This window comes from Daphnia pulex, chromosome 11, assembly GCF_021134715.1.
Source record: "Daphnia pulex isolate KAP4 chromosome 11, ASM2113471v1".
Taxonomy (NCBI): Eukaryota; Metazoa; Arthropoda; class Branchiopoda; order Diplostraca; family Daphniidae; genus Daphnia; species Daphnia pulex.
The window spans coordinates 3,526,958-3,554,947 of NC_060027.1; the positions used below are offsets into that span (position 1 = coordinate 3,526,958).

Genomic DNA, 27,990 nt, shown 5'->3' on the forward strand with positions numbered 1-27,990 from the left:
TTTGTTCTCCCTTGCGCAATCTTCTTTTCTCCCTCCCGGTTTTATACATGTTTCTCACTGGCGCTTGCGTTGTTTTTATACTATCTCTCTCGTCCTCTGAGATGGGCGACTGATGGGCGAAAGACGAGCGCTGCAAAATGGGGACGACGCTGCTGGGATTTATTGTTGTCGGGACGGTTTTTGGCTGTGAGCCCTGCGTCTTTGGCTGGATTCGTTCTCCTCTTTCTAGATTTGAATTTGACTGTCAAATGTGCAGCACGGCGCTGATCCGTGATATTATACCCTTCACGCTAATAGCTGCTGCATAACTATATAGTTCTCTGGCTGCTGGGGGCTCATTTTGAACAGGAATTTATAGCGATCGAATTTCGAATCCCAAAATTGTCAGTTTGTCAATTTCATTTCTATTATTATAGCGATATGGGCTCGATACGAATGACGACATCATCAGAACTCAATCAAAAATAACATTCATCGAATTTCTCCCACATCATAAGATGTATAGCTAATGAAAAACCTTTCGGCCTAGCAATATATTGGGAAAATTCCGATGCTGAGCCTTTTTTTCTTGATGAAAGGGGAAATTGAGTTGATAAAAGAAAAACGGTTCATCGTCATTATTGTCGAGTTGACAATAAAAGGAAAACATCCATCCCCGAAGATATTTATAAGATTTGGGCGGCGGAGGAACACAGCAGCAGCAGACGTTGCGGATGGCTGAGCACGGGTGGATCGCATCGCAAAAGGAGCTGGGATGGAGATGAAATAAAGGAAAACAAAAACATCGATATAACTTATAAGAAAAGAAAAGAAAAGAAGGGAAAACATAACAACAGATGTATATATATTGGGCCAATGCAATCAGGTGGAAAATAAGAAAAAAAAACAATCAGACAACCGAATAACACAAATGTAAGAATCAAATAAAATGAAGAATAAGATAAAAGAATAATAGGATGTTGTTGTATGTAGACTGCTGAATTGTAAATAATATTAACTGATCGTGTGTGCGCGTCTTATTCACTCGTATATAATTCCCGCCTTATACATAATTCGATCATATTGTTGTATATAGTGTACGCCCTGCTGATGTTTTGCCAGGCCTGCTGGTGTCGCCTGTTGAAGTTAATTCATTTGTTTTAAAAGCCAAAATAATATTTTTTAAAACAGATATCTATAGTCTGAGGGAAAGATATTATAATCTGTTTGAGGTTTTCTGTTTCATGTATTTGATGTAATAACAATGCATGCCTATTTAAAAAAAAATGTATGCAAACATTTCGGGAGGTTTGACGAGAATCAACAAATTCTAATTAAAAATTGCTGAAACACACAGAGATTTTTTTTGGCCCTTATTGATTTCTCTTAATTTTTCTTTTGGTTGATGATAATTCAATTTAAAAAAAAAATTCGAAATAAAAACAGATTCGTGTCCAACAACAGGCGTACGCCAACGAGGGGGAATATAATAGTATATACTTCCTATATATTTTTTACGTCAATAAAACAAAAATTAAAAATTAAAATAAAAGTGAAAAAATAATCGAAATGATTCAACAAATATTCTAACGGCTTCTCTTCTCTGCTGCTGCTGGTGTTGCTATAGGTTATTAGGTTTGCCTTTTCGCGTTTGAACATGTACATGTGTGTGTAGCTATAAGAATTCTGTCTGAAATGTGTGTGTGAAATAACAAGCGCGCTTCTTACATTTTCTTTGCTGACGTGGTGAGGAGCAGAGCGCGTTACTTTCTACACAATAGCTCCTAGATTCGTTTGATCTTGACTTCTCGCATATATACGTAGGATATCTATGACGTAATTTACGCGTGTATGCGCGTGTACCCATGGAGGAGGAATTGCTATGATGGCGTAAAAACATCAATCAACTTGAAAACAAATCAAAACAGAAAAAAAACAACCAAAATGTGGGATAATAATAATCAAAAGACTCAACTGATGGCTGGCGCGATATCTATATAAAAGGAGAATCGACCAAGGGAAATTTCAACATGTAATATATAAAGTATAATAATTATATAATCGAAGAAATTATTTTTTTCCTAGATTGTGTGTGTGTTGTTGTTGTTGTTGTTAAAGGCAGTTGTATATAGAGACAAACAAACAACAGAAATGGTCGAAAAAAACAACAAATAAAAAGTCATCGTAACAATAATCTCGATTTTTCATTCAGATAATTTTTTTTTTCGACTAATAACATAATTATATTTAGAGGTAATAAATTGAAAAAAAGGGAGGACTAAATGGAGACCAATTTCTGAGGGAGGAGGAAGAGGGGGAAAGTCAATTATGTCTAATGTTTATGTCCTTTGACATACATGACGACGAATTTTGAGAAATATTTTTCCTTCAATTTTACACAGCAACAAGTGGTCAAATTATTGAACCGACCGAATTGATATCCCACCAATTTCTATTTATATAAAACCCTGGGGGGGAAGAATCTACAAAAAATGGCAGCATAATTCAAATTTCTCCAGGAGACATTTTTTCCCATTTTCCTTTTCAATTGATAATCGCGTGGCAATCAACAGCAAAAAAAATAGAAAAAAAAATTCTTATTCTTCTTTGGGTTTTGAATTTCTTTGAATTAAATTCATGTACAGCTTCTTGTATATCATGTCCGGGATGATATCTAATAAATGTGAGAGTGTTGTTGAATGCAAATCGTTTTTTTGGTATGTAGGCCTATTATATCCTTGTTCGTCATCCTGATATTGTAAAATCAAATTCCAACGAGCGTATTATTTAAAGTAAATCCCGCCAAATAGCCGATGATTGTGCCATTGTATATCTAGGCCGAATGACGAGTTCTTTTATGATGATCTCTTTTTCCTTCTTCTTCTTCTATATGTGATGTATAACTTTTCACACGAGATGCTGCTTGCTGTATAGAGCTACGATTAATTGATATATAACCGAAAAGAATATAAAGTCTAAGTTAATATATGGGCGAGGATATCTTTTGTCGACGAAGAAGACATGAGGATTTTTTAAATGCAAGGAAGAGATAATAGTTATATAAAGAGAGGAAACATCATCAGTCGTAATCGACCAAAAACAAAAATGGGGGGAAGATTTGAAAAAATGTTTTCCATAAAAAAGAGATGATGGCGGTTTTTTTAAATGTTTATAAGGATTTCTTTTTTCGTTTTGTTATAAATGTGCCGGGGGAAGCATCTCGGTCGTCTTCTTAATGTATATAATCTTCTTCTTTTCTTTTTTCTGGCGGTCCGCACATCTTTTCCTATACATCTGCTATACAGAGATATCTAGAAACCTGTGATAAATAGCAGAGGTTGTCATACTAAAATGTATGAAAATGCGACAGTTATTATCCGATAATGAAATAAGTTTTATAATGTCTAGCTATAGTAAATCAGCTGTGTCTACTATCAAAGCGATTGGATTTCTGTGTGTCCAGATATTATTCAATACATACCGTTGATGTAACCGTAGGCTTCGAGCGAAGACATGAGAACGTAGAAGAGCCAGAGGAAGACGAATAAACAGCTGGTGGCTATCTTGTAACCTCGGGGACCGCCCAGCTCGCCGCCAATAGCTTTGGAACGCCTCAGCATCATCACCAGCAAGGCGATCATGGCCAAACTGCAGAAGAGCACCACCGAGAAGCCCAGACTATGTGTTCCATCAAGATTTTCCGATACAGCAACAGAAAGAGAAATAAGAGAATAAGTATATAGATATCTTCATTGCAGCATTCCACATATAAGAGACGACGCTACATAGAATCACATATCGGCAAAGGCCTAAGCATCAAAGCCCCCAACGGGCCGTTGTATAGATAACACACATGCTGTGGCCAGCAGCACCAGCTTTATATATATCTACTTTTATTCCACGCTTTTGCGGAGCTATCGATTTTCTCCCCCACACACGTCGCCCCCTTTTTTTAAACGCCCGCGATAGTGCTTTGGCCTAGCAGCAGCACACGTGCTATACGACACCCATATAGCATTTATACTACTTTTTTTTCCGGCTCTCTTTTTTTTATTTTATAGTCTGTGGATATACATATACATATATACGATATAATACTTGAGGAAGACGTGCTTGGAGTTATTGAACTCGAGCGCGTGGATCCTTTGAGTGCTCCTATACGCGGCTCCTGTTGTGAACAGGAAACAAGGAGCTGGCCGGAGCTGGCTATGGGGAAAGGATCGAGCTTATAGTGAACGAAATAGTAGATAGAAACGAAGCAGCAGCTGAGCATTGACAAATGTTTTCCTTTGTCCTCGTCGTTCCACATTCTCGGTTATATAGTGTGTGCTGCTGTGTAGAGAGAGGGAATATATATATAAGGAGCCAATCCAGGAGCACGGTGACGGATTTTCGCCGCCGTCTCCAAACTCTCGCGGGAGTTAATCAACGAACTTGAGACGCGCCTCCATCTCTACTGCTGTGTACACATACACTATACGCAGCAGCAGACACACCCAAAAAGCCTATATAGCAGCTCCTGAACAGGAGCTGGATAACGAAGCATCTTAGAATGTATGAAGGAAGTGTAGATGCTGATGATGTTCTATATATATTTTTGTATACTGCAGCATGTGCGGATATGGATATACATAACACGTAATCTAATATGTATTATATAAAGCAATAAAGTTTGTGTTACTGCTTCTTTTCTTTTTTTTCTGGTTGCTATACACTGCTTAAACCCTTGCTGATATGTTTCTATAATCTAGTTTCCAGTTTCTTTGGCTTGTTGTTTTGTTGGTTGACAAAGCCCACACAGCAAGGATGTCCACCGAAACTTTGACGGTATGATCTATACATTATCTAGAGATAATTCCGCAAAGTTCTCTCTTGACTTTTTCAAAGAACCGCGCGCGGAGAGTCAACAGTTTAGATATTCTTTAAAGTTTGATCATAAATAGACACGGCTTGACTATGCACAGCACCGCAGTTCCACGAAGTGCATAAGTCAACTTCAAGTCGAGAACAAAAGGCAGAGCTATAAGCTGGGCTCCTTATTTTGAATAAGACAAATGGAGAGCTAGATAGAAAAGAATGAGCGGGCACTCTCCTGGAACGCTGTAGAGATAATGATATTCTCCTTTTCATTTCTTTTCAACGCATATAGTTTTTCGCTTCTTATAAGATGTATAGGGCCTATCCTATTTATTATCCTATCTCTTTCTCTTTTCTTCTCGTTGAAGATATATGACAGACCAGCGTTGTATAGATGAAGAATGGAACTTGGACGGGATCCTTGGCGTGGCATGATTCAAGGAGCCGGAGGGAGCTAGTCTCAAGCTATAGAGAGAACCCATATAGATTATATATATATTATAAACTTGATAACTTTATAGATTTCTTTTCTAGTAGGCCTATAGAATGAAAACAGCTTCCTATCTATTTCAAAAGGCGACTCTGAAAAGATCGCAGTCGAGAGAGTGCCAGTTGATATGATTCTCTTATATATGTGTAAGAAATTCGTTCCACTTGGCTCAAAAGAGACAAAGTGTCTGTAGATCTTTTATATATAGGCCAGCAAATATAGAGAAAAGGAGAACATCAATCGACATGGCGCGGATATAAAAGTCATTTGGAAGAAGAAGAAAAAAACTAGCTCTGCAGATGTATAGAACTATAAAGCACACATCAGCTGTGTGCGCATGAAAAGGGTATTCGCCTCTATATATTTCTATGGGCTATATATGTATACTATGTAATAAGAAGAACGTCAGCAATCGATCACGTCGTGCTGGGCTGTTTCCCCTCTCCGATGAAAAGGCAAACGTCTATTAAGTGTTTCTGCTAAGCGACGACTAGCATCAGCAGAGAGAGTCTAATATATCTATATAAGTATATATGTACACGCCCGGCAGCAGCAATTCAGATCGTTAAATATATATCTATATATGTATTTTCGAGTTTGTCGAGAAACATCATACAACCACACACATGCACAGCGTATATATAATATCTAAGTACTATATATATATTTCGGGTTTTGGGTGCTGTGCTCTCTCATTTTGGTTGCCAATAGGAATTGAAAAGCACATCATCACCGAGGCAACGCCATCATCACCAGCAACCCTTAAAAAAGGCGCATCTACGTACGTTTATATATCTCGTTTCCATGTTCTATATAGCTGTTGCTGTGTTGCTGCTGACAAGCCGTTTGTTATAGTAATATTTAGTCGAGGAGGTATATAATATGTATAATAACACGTTGATGTATATACTGCTGCGTGGGTGCCCGCATGTATCGATTCAAGAGTCACATATAAGCACTGCCTGCTGATATATTATAAACTGTGACACGCGTACTATAGTCTATATATTATAAATCTATAAAGGCAGTATTGCAAACTGTTTAACAATAAATGTGTAATACCACCCTATAGGATGTGTGTATAGGGCCTAATATGCGGTCTCAGCTGTGGCGAAGAAGATTGTAATGGAACCAAGTAATTAATACGTGGATATTCAGCTTAAATATGTAATACAGAAGCAGCAGCGGCATCAGCTGAGTAATATCTCATTTATGTATACAGGAGCGCCTCGTTTTAATATTTCAAACGAAAATTGCACACGCACATAGCTATCTATATCTTTTAGAAGTATATATAATGCTGTATGGGCTGCAGGCTCTCCTTTTTCTTTATATAAAGGCTATAGTGTACAATGCAAGAAATAAAGCGCTTAATTTTTCTCGTTTTGTGGCCACATCATTTGCCTTTCCTTTTGTTTGCTGGTGCGTAATATTTAGACTATAATATAGGAAGCTCACGAGAGAAGCTATAGCCTTTCAAGCAGATGAATTTTCTGCATGAAATGTAGGCTATAAAAGACTATTGGAAAATTACTGGTGCCAGCAGCAGCAGCAGCAGGCGAATAATATAAATCGTTCAAACACGAGACCAGCATCAGTGAAAATCGGTGAAAATATTCTGTATAGCCTATATACAAGACATTTACAATGGAGGATTAAAGTCTGCTGCTGTGTGTATAGCAAATGAGTCATATAGGCCCTATCTTTTCTGAACAGACTACATAATACACAGAAGCCTATACACTTTCATTCGGGGGTTGGCAACTCACAACTTGGGTGTACGAAGATTCGGGATTCTAGAGAGATTCTAGAGATTCCGAAAGATTCTATGAGAGGAGAGATAGGGAGATTCTGGCCAGGGTGGACCAGGGTGTACGAAGATTCTGGGGAGTTGCCAACCCCCGCTTTCATTTATTCATCATCACACAGACTGATGTTCTGTGTATTGTGGAAACCATCAGCATAGCCTATAGGCCTACATGCATCTATATGCTGTTGTCATCCATTTTGACAGATCAACTATGAAGCATATGTATTATAGAACACGATGCTGCTGCCATATCTTTCTATTATGCAACGCCTGGCATGCAGCAGGGCATTATTCCTCATCAGTTCAAAGATTTGGGATGCTCTATAGGCCCATATACAGGCCTACAACACATGTCCCTCTATAGATGTACAGCAGCAGTAGGGGAAATATAATGATGCTGGAAGCCAGCAGCAGCCAGCAGAAGCGGCAGCAAATGATATAAATTATGCAACGACCGAAAGCGCGGGCGACTTTTGCTGTGCTGATGCACATCTCACGAATATAAGAGGGGTGGGTGGGGGGGGGGGAGAGAGAGTTGCCAATCAGCGTTGCGTGTATGCGGACTATCTGAGCAGAATATCGTCAATGCATAATGAACCATTTAGCAGCACTTGACGCGTCACATATTCAGCTAGCGCGCGCGCATATTATTATTCGGTCGGGTTATTGTGAATGATGTGGCTCAAATACATTTTCGCCGTTTAGATCCAAGCGGAAATAATGCGTTCAATATGTCTTAATATTATATAGGCTATACATAATACCCTTATTCTTATACATATTATTCAATTTTCGTTTTGTGCTGTTAGATTTTCATAAGAAAGTATATAGTTGTATTATATAGGAGAGGCGAGACGTTTATTATTTTGCTTAAATATAAATTCCAGCATGCAGTAGCTAACACAATTCGTGCGCAATGTGCCTCTGTTGGCGGCTTCTTTCTGTATATATTTCACCAGCGTCTTTATATATTGGTCCCTGTAGGCCTAAACACACAGCAGCAGCTATATAGCAGCAGCCACAGTGGAGCTCTATTGCTGGCTTGCTGCTTCCTTCAACCACGATATAATAATATAAGACCCAGGCTGTACACTCTCGCTTTTTTTCTCCCATATATTAAATATACCCCTTTTATACATTCCCGCGGTAGCTCTACAGCTCCTATTTTCGTCTATAATACATGCTAATCACGATGGAAGGAAATACCGACTATATATTATAGACATCAGCGGTGATGTGCAAAGTAGGCCTATATTGAATATATAACTCTTTCTATTTAAAATTCTCCACGCCAGAATAAATGTGAATAATTATATTCTATACGTTCCCAGCAACTCGAATGAAAACCAGAACAAATTCCTTATAATTCTTTCTTTTTCTTTTTTTGTGTGATGTATAATGACGAAACTTTGTCTTTTAGCTTTCCCAGCAGCGCACATCAGCAGCCTGTTTTTGATGATGTCAATAATATAATGCCAAAACTCTCTCTCTCTCTATACTTCTGTCGTTTCCTGGGCCGTCTTTATAAAGTTTCGGCCTCATTATTATCAAACCGCTGATGAATGTACTATGTACAGCAGAACATCACAGACGATTATATCTATCTTTTATATAAAAAAAAAAAAGTTTTAAGTCTGGGCTGTGCGTGTGTGTGCTGGTGCTCCAGATATAGTAGTGTGTCACCGGGTACAACACAACATATATCACGCAGCAGCCTCGACGAAATTGCTATATAGGCTAGTGCGCTTGCCTTTATAGGCTGCTACTGCTGCGCTCCCGCGCGCTGATTCTGTCAAGCGTGATGCTCACAAGCGTCTCCGCGGCCCATTCCAAAAAAAGGAATAAACGAATGAGATTGCCACGGTTGCTGGTCATTGGGGAATATATTCTTATTTTCTACGTGCATCATGTATATAGCTCAATATATAATATGCAGATGCTGCTGTGGTTTGTATACATCAAATAATAAATTAGATGGTTGGAGATGAAAACCTCATGCCACATATAATATAAACTCTCAGGGTAGTATAGTATGCTGCCCCAGCAATCACCATGCATTCTATTATTTATAAATGTCTATTTCTTTTTTTTTTTTACTTCCATCAATGTTTATACATATTGATCGCACCGGCGAACGACGTCTATATTTACACGCGTCCTTTTCTACCCCCTCGACATCATTTCAAGGCGTTGGAATTGTATGACAGGCTGTCAGCGCAACCTATATAGCTCTCGTGCTGTGTGTGGTCCAACGTCGCTGCTGAATTGAAAGAAAAACGAGAGAGCTATAGAGCTAGAGAACCTTTGCATCCAACAGCATCTAATAAGGTTCGTCTTCTTCTTCGTCAAGTGCTGCTGCTGCTGCTGGGGTGCAACCAAGTCGAATGGATGTGACACTCCCCCCTCTCCATACACAAGTATATATCTCTTTACGAACGAGTATATAGAGTGTCAAAAAAGGAATCTGGACAGCGCAGCAGCAGCACAAGAGAGAGAGCTATATGGCTCGGAAATATGTATATAAGTTAATCGAAGCGTGAATATTATATCCCGACAGACTCTTTTATGTATAAATCTATAGGGTATATAACGCTTTTATATAATGTGTAGCCAGGCCTCTATATACTTCTTATTTCAGTGACCACCATTTAAAAGGATTGTTTAGTTCAATGCCGATTGTAGAATAAATAATTTTATAAATTTAATAGTATAGCTTGCTGTATAAGCCGCTATAATATTAACTATCATTTATAATAATGATGTATGAAGCAGGTATGTAATGTTCTTACTTTCCGACTGGCACGACGAAGGCTTCGCCGTGATAGGCTCTGTAGATGGCGGCGATGGACCAGGCGATGCCGATGCCCAGGAAGACGTTGACGGCATTACTTCCCGTCACGTTGCCGACCGACGCGTCGGCGTACTGATCCTGAGCGGCCGCCACTTTGCTGGCGAACATGTCTGATGGCCGACCCAGCAGCAGGAAACGGCCAAGTCAACAGCAGCGGCAGCAAACGAAAATGTCGCGCGACCAGCGACGGAAAGTGGAAAGATCACAGCAGCAGAGAGAGAAAAAAAATGGGAGAAACAAGTGCACAATCATGTTAGTTCACGTCCAGCAGCATGTGTATAAACTACTTGTATACATAGCCTACAATATAACATATACAATAGGCCCTATATAAATCTTTTATACTGTGAGCTTTATATAGACTGTCCCAAACTATCGAAAAAGGAAACTTTTCCATCGTGACAAATAAAAAAGGTGAACTTGAAAAATCTAAAAAAAGGACATTCGGATAAATAGAAGAAAAATAGAGGCCCTCCCCATTGAATTGAACCCTTTCGGGAGCTGATGCTTTCTCTCTCTATTCCCCAAAGTATATAGATTGGACCCTAAGGCGTTTCCCTTTTCAAAGCAGCACAGCACAAAAGGTGCCGAAACAAGTTTGATTCCAATTTTCTTTCAGAGGAAATCTAAGAAATCAAAAAGGATTTGTGTTGATGTGTCAGCTTGTCCTATACATTCGCACAAAGTTGTCCAATTTGTATGAAAAGAAGTTTTTCGCGACGATTTCTATATAGTATAAAATGTGCTGCGTCCCTTTGGCAATATAATATATACCCTGAATAATTCATCATTATTAATCATGTTTGAGAGAATTATTCAAGATGACACGACGCGTGCAGTGCACAGCCCAGATTTTCCCGTGAAAAATTCAAAGTCCTGAGAGCTATATAGCTTGCTAGCTGCTGCCGCTAACGACCCGCCATTATTCAGCGGAGAGCCAAAAAGACGTTCCATGTGATGTTATAATAGCTGCTCGTTTGCGGCCCTCGTTCTTATCAAGCTCTTCGTTGAGAAAGGCGAATGTGTGGCTAAATAACACATCAATTAGACGTTTCTATACGCTTATCTATCAAAAGTCCTATTTGGCACTCGTGTGCTGTGTGCCTAGACATTACTGTGCACAATCCCTTCTTGTGTCTGCTGGGGATAGAGACTGACGACACGCAATCCTAGCCGCAAGTGCATTTAGATCTACTATCTCCAATCTCTTTGATAACATTTAAAATGGGGAAAGTCGTCCTATTCTATATAGGACCTACGGGCGAAACCATTTCATCATGCTCATGTGCGTGCTGGGCAAACGTACTATAGACTCTATATAAGTATTGCTATAGTGTAGCCTATATATAAGGGGATATGTATAGAAAAATACATGATAAAGAGCAGCACAAGACGGACAAAAACAAAAGTTTTCTGTATAGAAAAAAAATCAAAAATGTATAAAAACAGTTTCTCTACTGTGTTGTGTGTGTCTAACTGGGAAACCATTTGGCCGTACTATATAGCACGCGGACAGCATTCACCATGCATGTGATTGATGGTTAGTGAGTATATACATATAGAGAGAGAGAGTCTAACATATGAATAGTAAAGGGCCCGGCTCTATGTAACACATAATCTAATTCAAAATGTAATAGACTATTATACCCAACCAGTTTGAAAATGAGAAACAAGCCAAGTGCTTAATCGATTCGTGAATGAAACCAATTGAAAACAAATAAAAGAATTAAAGTCTTTTCGATGTGCTGTTGTGGAAGACGGACCGCCCGCTTTGGTTTTTGTTTTGTTTTGTCTTTTAAAATTTCACATTCTACCTGGAACGCTCGTGCCCAGCGCCACGAAGGCGATGGCTGTGACGGAATCCTTGAGTCCCACCGAGCAGCCAAAGGCAGAGGAGACGTCGCCAATGATGGCAGTCAGGACGCCGATCAATATAATGGATATGACGAAGCAAAGCCACCCATTCATACGATCTACAGGTGATTACACGTTGGTGGTGTTGCGGGTGCATCATCAGAGGGAGATTCGGGATAAAAAAAAGGGGCAGCACAAGGACAATAACACCCAAAGATATTAGTCAGGTGAATGGAGGTTTAACAATTGGACAAATTAATTTTAAAACATTGATTTGATATGAAACATTTGATGGCATTCCGATGATGTTTCTTTTGTCTCTCGATCTCGTTGATGTCTATATAGGAATTAGGAACTTATATATAATATGCTATAGGCTATAACATGAAAATGCAGGTTTATATATAGGTTAAAGAACATGTATGTTTTGGTGCTGACGCGGTTGGCTAATATGATATTTTCTATAGATTTGTTTGGTTTGAAAGAGGCTGGCTGATGGTCGCATGGCAACACTGGATGGTTAATGAAATATTTGAGACATTAGTTCACATTCATTTTATGAATCTTTAGAATTCCGTTCTATGTAGATGCTGTGACTATATATGTTTCGATTTGAGATATCGGTTGAGAGTCAGCACGGGCATATAGCAGGCATCAGCACAGCAGCTCTAATTTGTTTTATGTGGGGACTCCGGCTATTAATCTCCCGATGAGCATTCCGATTTGTCTTGCTGGTTTTGGGTTGATGCACATGTAGATGCACATGTATTGGTTTCGTGTGTGTATAGGCCTACCTGGGATGCTGGTACCCAAAGCCACGAAGGCGATGGCCGTGACCGAGTCTTTGAGACCGACGGTGCAGCCCATTTGGGACGACAAGTCGCCAATGACGGCCGTCAGAGCCCCGATCAACAATATGGACACGACGAAGGCCACGTAACCGTCCGACATGTCTATTAGACACACACAGAATTCATCGCAAGTGGGTTTTTTTTCAAACAGATTATTTCAATTATTTGTCATAAGAAGAAAAATCGATTAGATAACATATGTTTCAATCCCTCGTGGTTATATCACCAGCAGCAGCACCTGTTGGTATTTTATCTAATCATCAATCGATTGCGCATTAGTCACGTCATCAATACATAATATCAATCAGCATGCAAATCAATCGATCATCTATTATGTAATATGATGTATAAGAATTGGAAAAGCGGAACCAACTGACCTGTCGGAGGCACGAACGCGAAGAGGATCTTCCAGAAGAGCGTCAAGAAGTGGAGGACGTAATCGCCGCAGGAAGGCATTTTCGCTTCGCCGTCTTCATCTTCATCTTCTGTGCAATCAAATGAAATAGAGAGAAAAAAAACATTTTTATCTGAATATATATTAGCTGGGCTGCTCCGCATTCCACATAATAGAACGCCTGTATAAGACATATAATATAAAAGACTCCGCAGGGAAATGAATAAAAGCGAATAAAAGACAAAATGCGGAACGCGCTTTTTCTCTTATAGGCTATACGTATATACTACTATGCGACCAAATTATTCATTCCGCCGTATTTCTCCACGTCATCGCCAGACCGAATCTCTACAAGTGCCTCTGTCCAATAAGGACAACAACCAAAAAGACGTCTGCAAGAAGCAGACAGAAACCCCCCATCAGCACACCCGCCGCAATTTGTTCCCTTTTTCCATTTCCCGGGTGAATCAAGTCTCATGCAAGAGATAGACGAACCATTCACATCAGCTATATTTATGGACCGATTCAATCATATGAATTGGCATTCATATTAGATTTCTGTACAGAAGGAGATGAGCGAAGGCCTTACATAAATAAATCTATATATACGTTCGGGTCGCTGGGTTATATAGACGAGAGATCAACCTCATCGTGTGTAGCTATATACTAATAGTCGTGTGTAGACACACATGCACGACTGATGGGCGAATCCTTTAATTAAAAAGCCTATTCAAGCGCCAGCAGCATAGACAATATCCACATTCGCGCATTCTTCGAAAGGGGCTCATAATCTATAGACATGGACTCCTGCTCAATTCAAAAGTTCTCCTCTCGTCAGCAGCAGCGAATTCATAATGAAATCGCTCTCTCGTCCTGTGCTGCTGTATGTGTACCTAATACACCATCAACTCTGTAATTATGCGTTCTGTGACACCTCTGCAAAGATTTTGTGGATTTTGTCGCTAGATGAATGAATTCGTTGGAATTCTTATAAAGGCTATTAGACAGCATAGAATCTATTCAATTTTGGACGTGCATGTCAATATTCACGTCAAATGTCAGCCAAACTGTTTATAGATGTAAAAATAGCGTCAATCGCTCGGCAGCTGTGATGTCGGCTGAGCATGGAAGATATATGATTGAGTCGATTCGGATAGACGAGTAGTATCTGAACTGCCGCTTTTCATCACACACATCTTTCTGCCGGGGGCGGCTTCTTCTCTATATAGATCTAACAATATTATAACTCCATTTGGCGCAGCACTTTATAAGCAGAACGTCTATATAATATAAAGGCTGGTCCTATTGGATATCTAATATGGAGAGACGATGAGAGACAGAATGAAATATTAGAAAAAAAAATGAAAAAGGCAGGAAGCTTTTTTCTTTTTTTTTGATTCACGAATTTGATCAGGACTATTAAATTGATCCTTTATTCCTCAAACTCAATCAATTTCCTTTTCCCTTTTTTCTGTGCCCCCCCGTCTTTTTATGTAGATAGGTAAATATTGCGCTTTCTATTTATATTGGCGCTTGTTTTTTTTACATAGACTCCGTTTCTTTGTCATCTTCTATTTCCTTTTTTCTTCTTTTATTATATTATATCTTGATTGATACATCTTTGTATAGAGAGTTTCTCTTTACCCAAACGCAGTTCTTTTCTATACATACATCAACCCATATAGAGAGCAGCATGATGGGTCCCAGAATAAACCTGCACAGCACCCTATAATACATTTCGGCGCTTACGTAACGAGGCGTTGATGATGGCAGCGTTTTCTATCCTCCAGCTAAATAGATATTCTTTGTTTAAGCCAAGAACAATAAAACGATATAGATATCCAAAAATAGAGCGCTAGACGTTAGATAACAGAATTATAATTAGACTCTATTAATAGACCTCCTTCTGTATATATTTATATTATACTTGTAACTATAAATATATACCTGATGGATTGACGGTGATGGCCTCGATGAACTGCTCTTTCCACGACGAAGATCCGACCACCAACGAGGCGTTGGCTCGTTGCACCAATTTGTCGACCGTGTTCTATACCCAAAAACAAAACAACAATTTCATTAGAATAAAAGAAATGAATAGATAAAACAAACAAAACAACCGAGAACATGACAAAGAATAAGACGGATGGACAGCTAGCGCAGCACGAGTTAGATCGTCTATATAACAATATACCAAATAGGCTATCCTTGCACATAGACCCGCGTGATTGATCGTCCGTGTATAGCATAGTGCCTGAAGCGAACACTTTTGATGATCAGTGCTGGGCAGCACACAGGAGCATCAGCATCAGACATTTTGTGAATTCGTTGGTGATGCTGTGCATATCGCAGCTATATATAAATCTAGACTCTAATTGAGAGGAAAGTCAGCAGCTGATTGAAGAAACTCTTGGCACGTCATCTCAATATATACTCGAATATGCTATCCGATTTTTGATCTATATAAGAATAAGATGATCATTAAACCATGTCTATATGACCAGCATCAGGCACTGTTGGCCTACGTGTAATAAATCAAAATTCCATGCGTCCATCAGAGCCACAGCAGCAGAACACGACCCTGACTCTGTGCTTGGGCAGATACCAAAAAGCACATCACCCAAAAGATCAAAGAAGAATATAATAAAGGCGGACTGATGACGATATATAGGCTAGAGAGAAAAACCGTGAAGGAATTTGATTTTCGCAGAGCACATCGCAGCTCTATAGCATATAGTCATAGATATATGCTAGAGCTGCTGCTGGCTGTGCTGGGCTCCAAGCCAGCCCGCCCAAACTCTATTTTATATATACACAGGAGAAAAGAAAGAATATATATATATATATATCTCTAAAGCGACTCAAAGAAAAAGGAACTAGCAACGCTGCTGCTGCTGTGCTTGTCGGATTTAGACCAGCCGTCTGCAGCTCGTCGGTCTATAAGATGCGCTCCGCAGTGCTGCTGCTGCTGTGTTGAGGAGGGGGCTTTATAAACTTCCTTTTCTTATATATTCTTATATGTGTGTGCTGTTGTTTTCATTCCCAGTATATACTACTATAGTGTGTATGGGTCTTTTCTTTTCTTTTTTTATTGGACAAAAGTCCACACACACACACAGAGAAATGTGTATATAAATATATATACAGCAGCAGTATAGCGCGGGTCGCCTTGAATCTATACGTTTCACTGCTATGCGTATCCCCTTGGAGAGAGAGCAGCTCTCAGCTGCATGGGGCCGCTGCTGGCGGCTCGTTTCGATTGAATGACTTGGAAGCTTGACAATAAGCTGATGCTTATTATCGCCCAGTCAGACTGTGCGACTGAACTGTGAACGAGCCCGCGGGAAAATACCCGTATATATTACAGCATTAGATATATTTTGATATTTTCGATCGAAATAAATTTGAAAGAGAAAAAGAGTTCATATACCCCGACTGTCGGCTATATAATACCCCGGTCTATATCTTTTTCCTTAATTCTGACACGTATGCGTCACACGTCAAGTGAGTCCCCTGTATACCTAATATCTCCCGAAAAAATTTGAATCCTTTTTTCTGTTTTTGAGGGGGGAATTATAGAAGAGAGAGAGCAGCACATGATTCGTTTGTTCCGCGTGTCTTGCTGCGTTCTTGTATAGACTCTTCCCATCTATATATTAGCTTATATCTATATTATGTATTGTGCACATGTATATCTAATATATAGAAGGTGCTGCATAGCACAGCGCACACGAGAGCAAATAGACTTTCAGCAGCTTGTTGTATATAGACACACATCACAGCTATACTGTATAGCATGGACGAAAAAACTCTAGACAGCCGGACTTTGTTTGGCTTTGTTGAACCGGTGCTGTGCTGGTGCTGGTGGGGGTTTTAACTTATTTAACATGTCCATGTTGTCATTGCTCTCTCCCTCTTAGATATAGCCACTCTTTGCTATGCTTCTCTATATCCTATAGAGACAGATAGACAGTCCCTGCAGTACATGAGAGACTTGACGCTGGGCCGGCCGGCGTTGCAAACATTGGCAGAGTGTCAAAGACTTGGCCAAGCGTGAAACACTACTATATATATGTGAAACACATCTATAGATATATATTTCTCAAAAGGCCAAAGCCCACACTGCACAGCACATAGCACAGCAGCAGCAGTGGCGGCATCAGCCCTCGAAGGTCTTCTTTTCTTGTAACTTGTAGAAATTCTTCTTCTACATGTTCATTCCTTATTAGTTCGTTTCTTATTGTCTCAAACGCGCAAGTAGACGAAAGATATAGACATTCAGCCCAAAAAAGAGTACATAGACTACAGACGCGGGAGAAGGTATTATACACGCTATACGATGTGATGTGTACCTTGAATTCTTTGCTTTCTTTGACACGGATTTGCAGACGGGTGTTTTCGCCCAGCTTGGGCCGGCCGAGCAGGGACACCTTCTGGTCGTAGCTGAGCACCTCGGCCGGACGATTGGTCAGGCCATCGGGACTCGTTGGAGTATCTGTGTTGGTATATAGAAACGTGAGTTTTTCCGCAGTGGTCCGAGTTTGGCAATGGTCAATTGTCGCCACCAGCAGCAGCACCGGACGTACACCCAATGGAAAAGAGAAAGAAAATGGAAAAGAAATCCGTTAATTTGATTAGTTGACATGTATAGTCTCTTTGGGCCGTATATGACTATATAGATGCTATATACATATAGGCTACAGTAGTCTTCTTCTTGGTTTTCTTTTCGTGATTTTTTGGGTTAGGCCTATCTCCCGCGTGCGGTCGAGTTTGTTGTCCCGCGTTAATCCTCGTTAGCGCCGCCGAAAGCTAAGTGGCCAAAGAGCAACATCTCTGCTGCTCTCCCGACAAGAAATGACGACAAATCTAATATCTACAAGAGCATCCCTATACATCCCGCGTGGTATAGCCGCTCCCGATTGTAAAAATGATTCCCGCCAATTTTTTTTTGAATTTGAAAATCAATTTTTTATTCTTTTTTTCGTATCAAATTTAAAACAAGACATTGCAAACGGTATAATCCAACATGTATACACGCACAGTGTGTGTGTGCTGTGTGAACTGTATTACACACATCAGTCTTATATATCCCCGGGAATCCCGAAAATAGAAACGACGGCGACGCCACCGCCGCTGCTGATCCTTCGGGACCTCGAGCGGAGTTTCTCTCCAACATTTTTCTTTTTGTTAAGGAAATTAAGTTGACACAAAATGAAATTCACAGAGTCTATCCCCATCATTTATATGCAAATAATTACATCAGAGCCATATTATAATAGGCCTATTACACAGCATCATTTGCATAGACGAAATAATCAATATATATCTATGTACTATATAATGGGCGCTAGCTGCTGCTGTGTGCCGTTTTGTCTATGCAATTAGACTTAACCACATGTACGCAGCGCCCTCTCTTGTCTCCTCCCTCCTGTGTGTTAATAGATTTATTTAAAAAAAGTAAAAGAAAACGCCAGAAAAATCGAAGTTGATTAGTCAGGCGACGTGTGACGTGTTAGATAATACCCGCCGCCGCCGTGCTGCTGTGTACAATATACATGTAGTCGCGGGCATATATAGAAAAACAACCCAAAAAATTGGAAGCCTTAGACATGTACGAGAGAGTTGTGCTGCGACAACATCATTTTTCACTTGTGCATTAGAGACTTCTAATATGTGCGCTGTATACCTCTCTCTCTCTATTCTTCGCCCACCACCACCCACCACCCCACGACGTGTCCTCTCTATAGAGTTATACAGCACACCCTCCCAGACGGGAGTATATAGAATCGTGACGTGATGTATAGAAACATTTTGGCAACTGTATATTATAGATAGATATTTATAGAGCATAGCACAATCTTTCTCTATAATAGTTTTTCGTCGTTCAATCAAATTGATGTATGATTGCACGATTTCTATGGGGTCTCTTGATTGAATCATAGCCACGCCCTGCATTGATTTCCATTGCGCAACCAAACCCATTTGAATAAATATTATGTCTGAACTGAATATGATGGGTTGCTGACAGTAGAACTCTAAAGACAGAAGAGCTCCACCGACAATAGAACCTCAATATTTTTAATGATTTTTTAAAATTTCTTAGTTCGACTGTCGGGCATGAAAATTGCAATGGAGTTCTATTCTCGAACCTGAAAATAATTAAAGAATTTATTGGAGTTCTATTGTCGCGTAGTGGAGTTCTACTGTCGGGTATTTTTAAAAATAATTTAAAATATTGGGGTTCTATTGTCGGTGGAGTTCTTCTATCTTTGGAGTTCTATTGTCGCCATACCTAATAATATAATAATGTGCAATATTTGGGAATTTCGATTATTATTTTTATTAGGCAAAATATTCGGCTAATATCCAATTAGAATTATAACTCATTGGGAATTTCTAGGGTATGTATATACTGAACTATGCACCGTATGTTTGCCGAGTATAAGTAATAGCTACTGTTGTGTGTGTATACGGTTCTTTGGAGAATGCCAAAGTTATTATGCTATACTGCTGTGCCCTGGCCGCCACCGCTTCCGCCGCCGCCGCCGTGTGTGTGTACACGAAGAAATAAATAGGAGAAGCCCTCGAAACCGAACGAAACCGAAAAGAAGAGAGAGAACCGAGAGAGACAAAATAGAAATGCGCGGAATAAAGCCCCAAAAACGACCGGCGATGATGGGCTCACGGCAAAAGTGCAAAGCGCGGAGGAACAGCAGCAGCAGCAGCAGCGTCAACTGTACACTAGTTATAAGATATTCATGTCTGCTGTGTGAACAGCACACGGCAAATAATAAAAAATCATTCGATTGCTTTTCGGTTTTTCCTTAAAATAAGAGAAATATGGATAGAATAAATGAATGTATAAAAGAATGATTTACCTCCCAACTGTCTGGGTTCATCAATTTCCAGGTAGAAGAGCACGTCCTTCTCGTAGCTGTCCTCCTCGAGGATCTGCAGTGAAATGTACTTTCTGTCGAGACAAATCAAAAAGAGAGAGAGAATTGATCAATCGTCATCGTCATATCAATCATTTCATATTATTTAACTCGGCAATATTAGGAGAAATAATATCAAACAGTTTGGCCGTCTACAACAGCAGCAAGAGAAACTACTGAACGAAAGTTTTCTTCCCAAGACCTATACGCACACGCACACTGATGTGTGGTTGGACGGTAAGGCCATTGGAAATAGATCAGCAGTGAGAGGGACTCGGATGAGCCATTTTTATTTTTAGTTTTTCAGCTCAGCGCAGCAGCAGCAGCAGCACAGCAGCTTGTGCTGTGCTGCTGCCCAGCAGAGTGTGTGTGTAAACGGTTCGAAAAATATTGGGAAATCATTTCGTGTGTCTATACGGTTCCCTTTCAAAGAAAAAAAGAAATAATACATCTATAAGAACAGGTATAATATCGATGTACAAAAATGAGCACAAAGTCCCAGACATTGTGCAGCCCTACAATCTGCTGCCCTTTTCGGATATAGTTGCGAGTAATGAGCCTTGCTGGTCTATAGCTGTGCTCATATTCTTCTCTGTATGTTCAAAACCTCTTTGAGTCCCTCCTCGCTCCTTCTTATACTTTTAGAGACATACCTTTTCTCCACATATTCCCTTTTTGTTTTGTTGGCATTTTCGCCGATAAATCAATATGTACCTACTCTAGCGACGAGCTAGAGAGTATAGGATATGATGGGCGAGTTGTGCTGCCGTGAAGAAGAAGAATATAAGTACACAGGACACAGCACACAGCACACACATGGAAGAAGAAAAAAAGGGAAAAAAAGATATGGCCAATCCCATTTAGACGGGTTATGGTGCGAGCCAAAGTCTATCGGGTACACACAGCACACAAGGTTCTATACAGCAGTCTAATAGGCTCGAGAGATATCTAACCCCCCCCCCCTCTCGTGTGTGCTGCCAGCATACATTGCAGCAGAAGCCATATAATACACAGCAGCAGCAGCACACCAGCACCCGCACCCGAAATGCACAAGTCAATTCTTTCGGCTCTGCTCCTCTACGTACATCATCAAATAATAACGCCAACCGAGTTCAACAGCAGCAGTGAAAAAAGCTGATTATTATATTTGATAGACATTTGGTCTTTTATTTATATATTCTTATGATAGAAATTGATGACATTCTCTTGTTGTATATAATAGGAGAGTGTCTATCTGTCGCCTGCTGGGCTATATAACGGATGACGGCGCTGCTGGCCCGTTTCGTTTCAATGAACGGCGGGCGGGAGAGAAAAAACTATGTCAAATTGTTGGCGCTGGATAATTATAGGAACGAAATAAGAGAAACGGACTCGCTCTGTCTATGTGTACACACACACACATGTATATAGGGGGGGTTTGTTATTCTATTTTCTGACTCAGCTCATCGCTCTGGCTCCAAGCATCAGTTTGGCGTATAAAGAAAGTAACACTGCACCGGAACTTGGATTCTACACAACCGGATGATGGAAATAAAAATATAAGAATTCAAAATCATCACGGGGGAGAAAAAGGGACTGCGCAAATAGAAATTAAATCTTAGATATAGTCAACTGATTGGGCGCTGTTGGAAATTGAGCGGCTTCTTTCTCCTTGATAACTGACGAGACCAATTATACCTACTACACACACGAAGAGAAAACGGTTATTTTCTCCTCCTCCTCTTCTAGTTACCCATTCCCTCCCCCCTTTTTTTCCGGGCATTTGATATTCGACACCGGCGTCGTTACCATGACGACGACAACACACAGCACACAGCACACAGCACACACAACACCGCGGAGAGAAGAGAAAAAGAGACGAACATGTGTAGATTCCACCGACTCCTCTGTGTACCTCAACCAAAATAAACTCACTGCTGCTGCTGCTGGTAGTGGTGGTGGTGGGGTTGTTGCTGCTGGTCGCGGCCAACAACGATAGTTTTTAGGTTTTTTTTAGCCTCTCGCCAACCACACGGGGAATTTAAAAAAAATAAAATAAAAGCGGAAAATTTAAAAAAGAAAATATTTTTACCCATTTCATTCATTTATTTTTTAAAATTTCCAATCAAGAAACCCAAAAGAAAAACGGAATTTCTTTCGACATTCTATCGCAATTCTTGTTGGAAGGGTTCGATTCGGACCCTGTGTGTGTATACACCCTCATAGTACATCTATAAAGGGTGATGTGTATACACAACTGGGCACCAGCTGTGGGATCACCAGAACTTATTTGAAATCAAATAAAAGGGTCACAAGAAAGAAGAAGAAGAAGACCAAGAAAGCTATAGCACAAACCATCCAAAGTACACGTCGTCTATGTACGAGTACAGTCTATGTATAGCGAAAAAGAAAAGGAAGCCTTATATATATAACACATATGACAAATAGATATATGAACAGCAGAGTTCTGTCTATGTACACATTCTTCTCTTTCTTATCTCTTTTTTTATTTTATTTTTTTATTTTTGACACTTTTTTTTTCTTTTTCTCTTTCACGCTGTCCGGCGTTGTCGGCGTGCCGATGATGTCATAAACGAAACTCTTTCTAATCCAATAATATATTCTCTCGTCGCGGCTCGGCTCTGCATGGTGCGCTGTGATGCGCTCGATATATTTATTCTAGTCTGAGACTTTTTTCTCTTATAGATTCTTAGTGTGTACTGTGTTGAACCGTTCCATTATATAGTCGACGTGTATACACAGCAGCGCTGTAATGAATTTTGGGTGGGACAATAAGAAAAGGGCGAGACATTAAAAGTGTGGGAGGTGCCGGTTATATCTAATCAGATAAATAGGCAGCAACGTCTTGTTGGTGTACTTGTATGTATGTACGTTCTTTTGATTGATTAAACATGTCGCATATTCTTATTTTTCTTTTGTGTTTTTTCGAGATATGTTTTTTCAAAAGAAATCTAAATGAATAATGGACTCGGCAGCATTAGAATTCGACTCGCAATGACGTCAGAGTGTGGAGGACCCCTTTTCTTTATTGAATTGGAATGACAAACGTTTTTTTGATTCAATTATTATTACCCTTTTTTTTTCTTCTGAATAAATTAATTTCGTGCAATTATATCGATGGAAGAATCCCGGCAATTCAAATTAGTGCCAGTCTATTCTGTTCTGAAAGCGAAAATGATTGAATCTCTTTTGGCTGATGGAATTTTCAGTTGGTGCTATTCGCTGGCTTCTCCCCCCCCTTTATACAGCACCTGCAGGCATAACCAAATATTCTTTGCCAAAAAATCTCATAACATTCTTTCATTTTGAATTCCGTTGAAATTCAAATTTACACCATTGCCATTTTATATAAGACGGCCTCAACACAATAATAATATCTAATGTCTAATGGCATTAATACAATCAAAATTAAGTTTTCCCATTTAACACACGCAAGTTATTGCTGTGCGCTGTGCTGTGTGTGTGTGTGTATAATAGAAAAGAAAGAGAGAGAGAGATATTTATACACCAGCTGTGCTGGGACGAAGTTTTCTTTTTTGTTGAGATGGTTGCTGCTGGTTTATCTGTCTGCTGCTGGCCGCTCGCGGCCTTTGCGGATTCTCCCGATGTATATTTGTACACACATGCGGTGTGTGTGTGCGCTGTGTGTATAGGCTATTTGTTTGTTAAATAGCTCTCTTTTTCTTTTTCTTCTCGATTTCTTTTGCGCTTTTGATTGCCCAGCTCAGCCAGCCGGCCGTGACTGGTGCTGGTGGATGCCGACCGTATTATGTATGTATACCCTATTATGATTATCTTTGAGTTCCAGCAAACGGACCAAGCCAAAACACCCGTTTGTCGGACGTACAATACAAAAGATCTTTAAATATTGACATCAGATGATGTATGAAAATGAGCAGCCAATCAAAATGGCTGACATCGAATTATAGTATAGATGATTTCTTTTTGATTTCATATCAACTTGGCCATCATCAAATATCTATTTATTATGACGCCGGTTATTATCTACAACTTTTGTTGGCCCAGCCGCCAGCAACTTTGATCTCACGCCATCAGCGATGACAGCACAGACTCTCTCGTCGTCCAACAGGGGTCCATATATAGTTTAGATGGGTCGTTCCATTATTAATTCGCCTGCTGGGTCTCTCTCCCTCCACCAGGATCAACCTGATGGACCCACGTGTCCCGGACTTTGTCCGTCAATGGATGAACAAGAAAACGACCGACCCCAAATCATCAAACTCGTTAACGTACCTCACTGGCCCTTCTCATTCATTTTTTAAAATCAAATGAGCCAATTGTTTCCTATTTCTCTTTCCTTCTAGAAATACACAAGTAGATGAAAATGACGTCATGTCATTAAACTTCTTTCCTTCCGGTGGATGCTGGACAATTTTGATTTTGTTTTTCTCTTTCCCACCATCAAAATTCAAATTAAAAATTCAAATTCAATGTAACTCACTCGATCTCGTTGTTCTCGAAGATGACCTCGCCGACGTTGGTGTTGTAGTCCTTGCCTTCCTTGGCCGTCCCTTCCAGGGTCCGGTAGGGGACGGCCACTCGGCCGCGGGCCCCGCTCCACCTGAGCACCTTGACGTCGTAGGTGCCGACCGATTCGACCAGTTCCACGTCCTTATCGGCCAAGTTGAAGATGCCGCAATGGTCGTCGTCTAGGATCATCACCGTGGCCAGGAACGGGGCCACCAGCTCAACGTCCACTTCCGACAGCGTCGAACCGGCCTGCTGCTGGATGGCCGGAGCGCTCAAGCTCCGGGTGGCGGCCGAAGAGGACGACCCGTTGGCCGGCTGCTGCTGCTGGACGCTCAACGACGACGAATTGTTGGCCGGCACTTCACCGTTGACGGGCGAAGTGACGCCACCGCTCTGGGCCAGCTCGCGCCGGTACTTTCCAGCGCTGTTGGAGACGGAACTTCCGCTGCGGCTGACCCGTCCCGACCCGTTACCCGTTCCGGCCGGACGGGCGTTACTCAACCGGATGTAGAAATGCTCATCCTCCTCAAAGACGTCGTCGTCGATGACGCAAACGTTGAAGGTCTTGAGCGTCTCGCCCGGCAGGAAGGTCAACGTTCCCTGGACAGCGATGTAGTCCGTCCCGGCGTTGGCCGACCCGTCCTCGGTCTTGTAATCGACCTGGACCGATTGGGTCACATCTCCGCCGTCCCGTCGGACCGAAGCCGCGAACTCGCCCACGTTCTCCATCACCGTGTAGTGTCCAGGGTCGAAGTAGATGCGGATCTTGCCTTCCGACACGCCCAGTCTCGAGTCCGGCACGCTGGGCGAGGCCACCACCTGCGACAAGTCGCTAGTGGCTCGATCCATGGCCTTTTTGGCCAAATTCGACCCGCCCGTCAATTTCCTAGTCGCCTGGATCCTGTAAAAGGCCCGGCTTTTCGGCCCGCTGTTGGCCAGCTCCTCCCTGGCCAGGGCTTCAATCGCTCTCATGTCCAGGTCGGGATGTTTCTTGCGCAGGTCCCTCAGCAATTGAATGTACTCGCGTCGGTGCTCCTCAAATTCCCTGACGTCGTCGTTCATCTCCTCCTCATCAAACGTCTTCATCCCCAAATTATCAACGCCGCCGGGCGAGCCCAGCTGTCCGTCCGTCCGTTTGTTGGCCATTTCGATGTCGTTCTGGTTGCTGAACCCTTCGGTCTCGACAATAACTCCACGCCGGTTGATGCGGTACTGCTTGGAGATGTACTTGTAGAAGAGGAGGCGTCGGTCGGCGATGTAGGCCGTCAGGATGGTCATGGGGAAGAAGAGGAAGGTCAGGATGCCCTCCCAGACTTCGACGACTCCGACCGAGATGACGGCCAAAATAATGTAGAGCCAAACGTAGGCGAAGATGGACCAGGTGGCCGTCACGAAGAAGACGCGCAGGTGCTTGATCTTGCGCACCTGACCGTCGGGGATGACGTAGACGCACAGGCCGATGATCATGAAGAGATTGAAGGCCGCCGAACCCACGATCGTGCCCGGCCCTAGGTCGCCGGCCTCGAAATTCTTGGCGTAGACTTCGATGATGGACAGGAGGATTTCAGGAGCTGAAGAGCCCAGGGCCATGAGGCTCAGGTTGGCCACCGTTTCGTTCCAGACGCGGACGACGACGATCTGGACGTCGCCGTTGGGTTTCTTGACGCGAATTTCTTTCTCCTGGGAGGTGATGGTCTCGATGGCGCCCATGAACCGGTCGGCCACGATGGACACGCCCACAAACAGGTAACACATGGCGATGAAGTAGACGAGACCGCGGGCGACGCGGTCGCCCAGGCTCAGGTTGGTGTACGGCCGCCACATGGGGATGATGAGTCCGTCCTGGCACTGGCCGTCTTCCAGTGCGGCCGGCTTGCTGCTGTTGGCCCAACTCATTTCGTGATTTTGCTGCTGGTGACTGGAAGATGATGAAGTGGCAGAGGCGTTGCCCAGGAGACAGAACAGCGTCAATAACAAACCGGCAACTATCATTGACGATGAGCTGGTGGCGGTGGCTGGACGGATCCGTCTCATCCGCTGGCCCATTTTCTCTTGCCCAGTCGTATCCATTTTATTAAAAATTCTACCTTGTCACTGGATTCCAGTTAATTTTGGGGTTTGTTTGAATTTTTTTTGTAAATTTCCAGGTATTATAGCTCACTGTATTTAGTCGCACACTACTCACTCTCACTCACTTGCACCACAAAGAGACGCACCATATACGTAACCAACCAGAAACGCACGACAACACAAATCACTTGGAGGAGGGCGGGCGGGGGGGAAAGCTAAAAAAAGGGGCGGACGGTCCGGAAGAGTTTCGTTTTTATTATTTTTCCCAGCTGGCGACGTCAAATCCAGGAGGAAGTTGAAATATCCTTCCAGTAGTCCATTTGAAGTCACACACACAAACAAAACGAAAAAAAATTTAAAAAAATTTAAATTTCGCGCTTAAAAAAAAATGAGCGGGAATTTCAAAAAAATTATAAAAAAAAAAACAGCACTTTGAATTCGAAATTGGATTTCTTTTCAGCCTGTGGCCATAATAGCTTGCGCGGATTTAAAAAAAAATTAATGTCCAGTGTCCAGTGCACACTCCTGGCCAAAAATTTTCAATTTTCTTTCCTTTTGATTTCGTCGATGTGTCACCACATAGTCACGAAATCGATAAAATTTGAATCATTGACAAGAATTTCACGTTTTGAATGATTCAAGTTGAATAAAAAGAATCAAAGAGAGATAGAGGAGAGATAGAGGGGAGAGAGGAGAGAGAGAGAGTCCGGCACGGAGCGTATAGCGTCGACAGCTGCACGCAACGGAGGCCACACAGCGACTGGGTCTGGGGTGTCGACTGTTTAGTCGTGCTGGGCTTTTTCGGGTGGGGGGGGGGGGGACTATACGACGCGCGGACACAACCAGGATCGCACAGTATATGTGGAACCTTATAATATCGGCGGGAGCGCGTCTGCCGCGCCCTCCCGTGAGTGTGTGTGAGTGTGTGTGGGGGCGGCGACGTGACGGGTCCCCTCAGCAGCACGGGCGACGCACGTACTTTTTCTTCGACATATTTTTCTACCAGCAGCAGTAGCGCCGAGCGAAGAAAAAAACGGGATCGAGCGTTGTATGTGTGCGTGAAAAACGAAAGGAGAGAGAATGAGAGAAAATGAGAGAATCTAAGGATGAAGATAGGGAGGAGGAGTCGTGTAAAAGACTGCGGGATTTGATATACAGAAAAAGAAGAGAGAATAACCCAAACGGTTTCGCGGGAATTGTGCACATATACTATCCCTCCTCCATTTCATTTCCAATTTCATAAATCAGAAAAATAAGAAAAATAAGTAAAATAAGATTTCCGGCTAAATCCGAGCGCGCCCGCGTTTTTCAAACGAAATTCGCCGTAAGGGAATTATCTCATAAAAAAAAGAGGAAGGGGGAAACGTGGTGTCACCGCGATTATATAAATTTGATCTAAAAATAAAAT

At 41.5% G+C, this 27,990-nt stretch overlaps 1 protein-coding gene across 3 annotated transcripts; it reads right to left on the reverse strand.

The window, feature by feature from the left end:
- On the reverse strand, nt 1-27,525 carry LOC124206965 (sodium/calcium exchanger 3-like). 3 transcript variants are annotated; one of them, XM_046604194.1, is made up of 9 exons: nt 24,484-27,525; nt 19,965-20,056; nt 17,439-17,581; nt 15,034-15,136; nt 13,070-13,177; nt 12,636-12,794; nt 9,926-10,097; nt 3,461-3,657; nt 1-3,298 (listed from the first exon to the last, which is right to left on the reverse strand). In XM_046604194.1, exons 1-9 carry the CDS (start codon nt 26,580-26,582, stop codon nt 3,291-3,293), a joined length of 3,081 nt encoding a protein of 1,026 aa, XP_046460150.1. In that variant the 5' UTR covers nt 26,583-27,525; the 3' UTR covers nt 1-3,290. The 3 variants fall into 3 exon arrangements, with proteins under 3 accessions (XP_046460150.1, XP_046460151.1, XP_046460149.1); XM_046604195.1 differs by lacking the exon at nt 12,636-12,794 and adding an exon at nt 11,802-11,960 and having other exon boundaries at nt 1-3,325; nt 24,484-27,359; XM_046604193.1 differs by lacking the exon at nt 12,636-12,794 and adding an exon at nt 11,802-11,960 and having other exon boundaries at nt 24,484-27,358.
- Nucleotides 27,526-27,990: the final 465 nt, after the last annotated feature.

Bases quoted from the DNA above. Each gene is read 5' to 3' on its own strand.
- LOC124206965 (XM_046604194.1), bottom strand. From the start codon at position 26,582: ATGGATACGACTGGGCAAGAGAAAATGGGCCAGCGGATGAGACGGATC. The intron at 20,057-24,483 runs GTGAGTTACATT...TTGTCTCGACAG, and splicing joins TTCGAGAACAACGAGATCGA to AAAGTACATTTCACTGCAGA. The intron at 17,582-19,964 runs GTAAATCATTCT...ATACCAACACAG, and splicing joins TGAACCCAGACAGTTGGGAG to ATACTCCAACGAGTCCCGAT.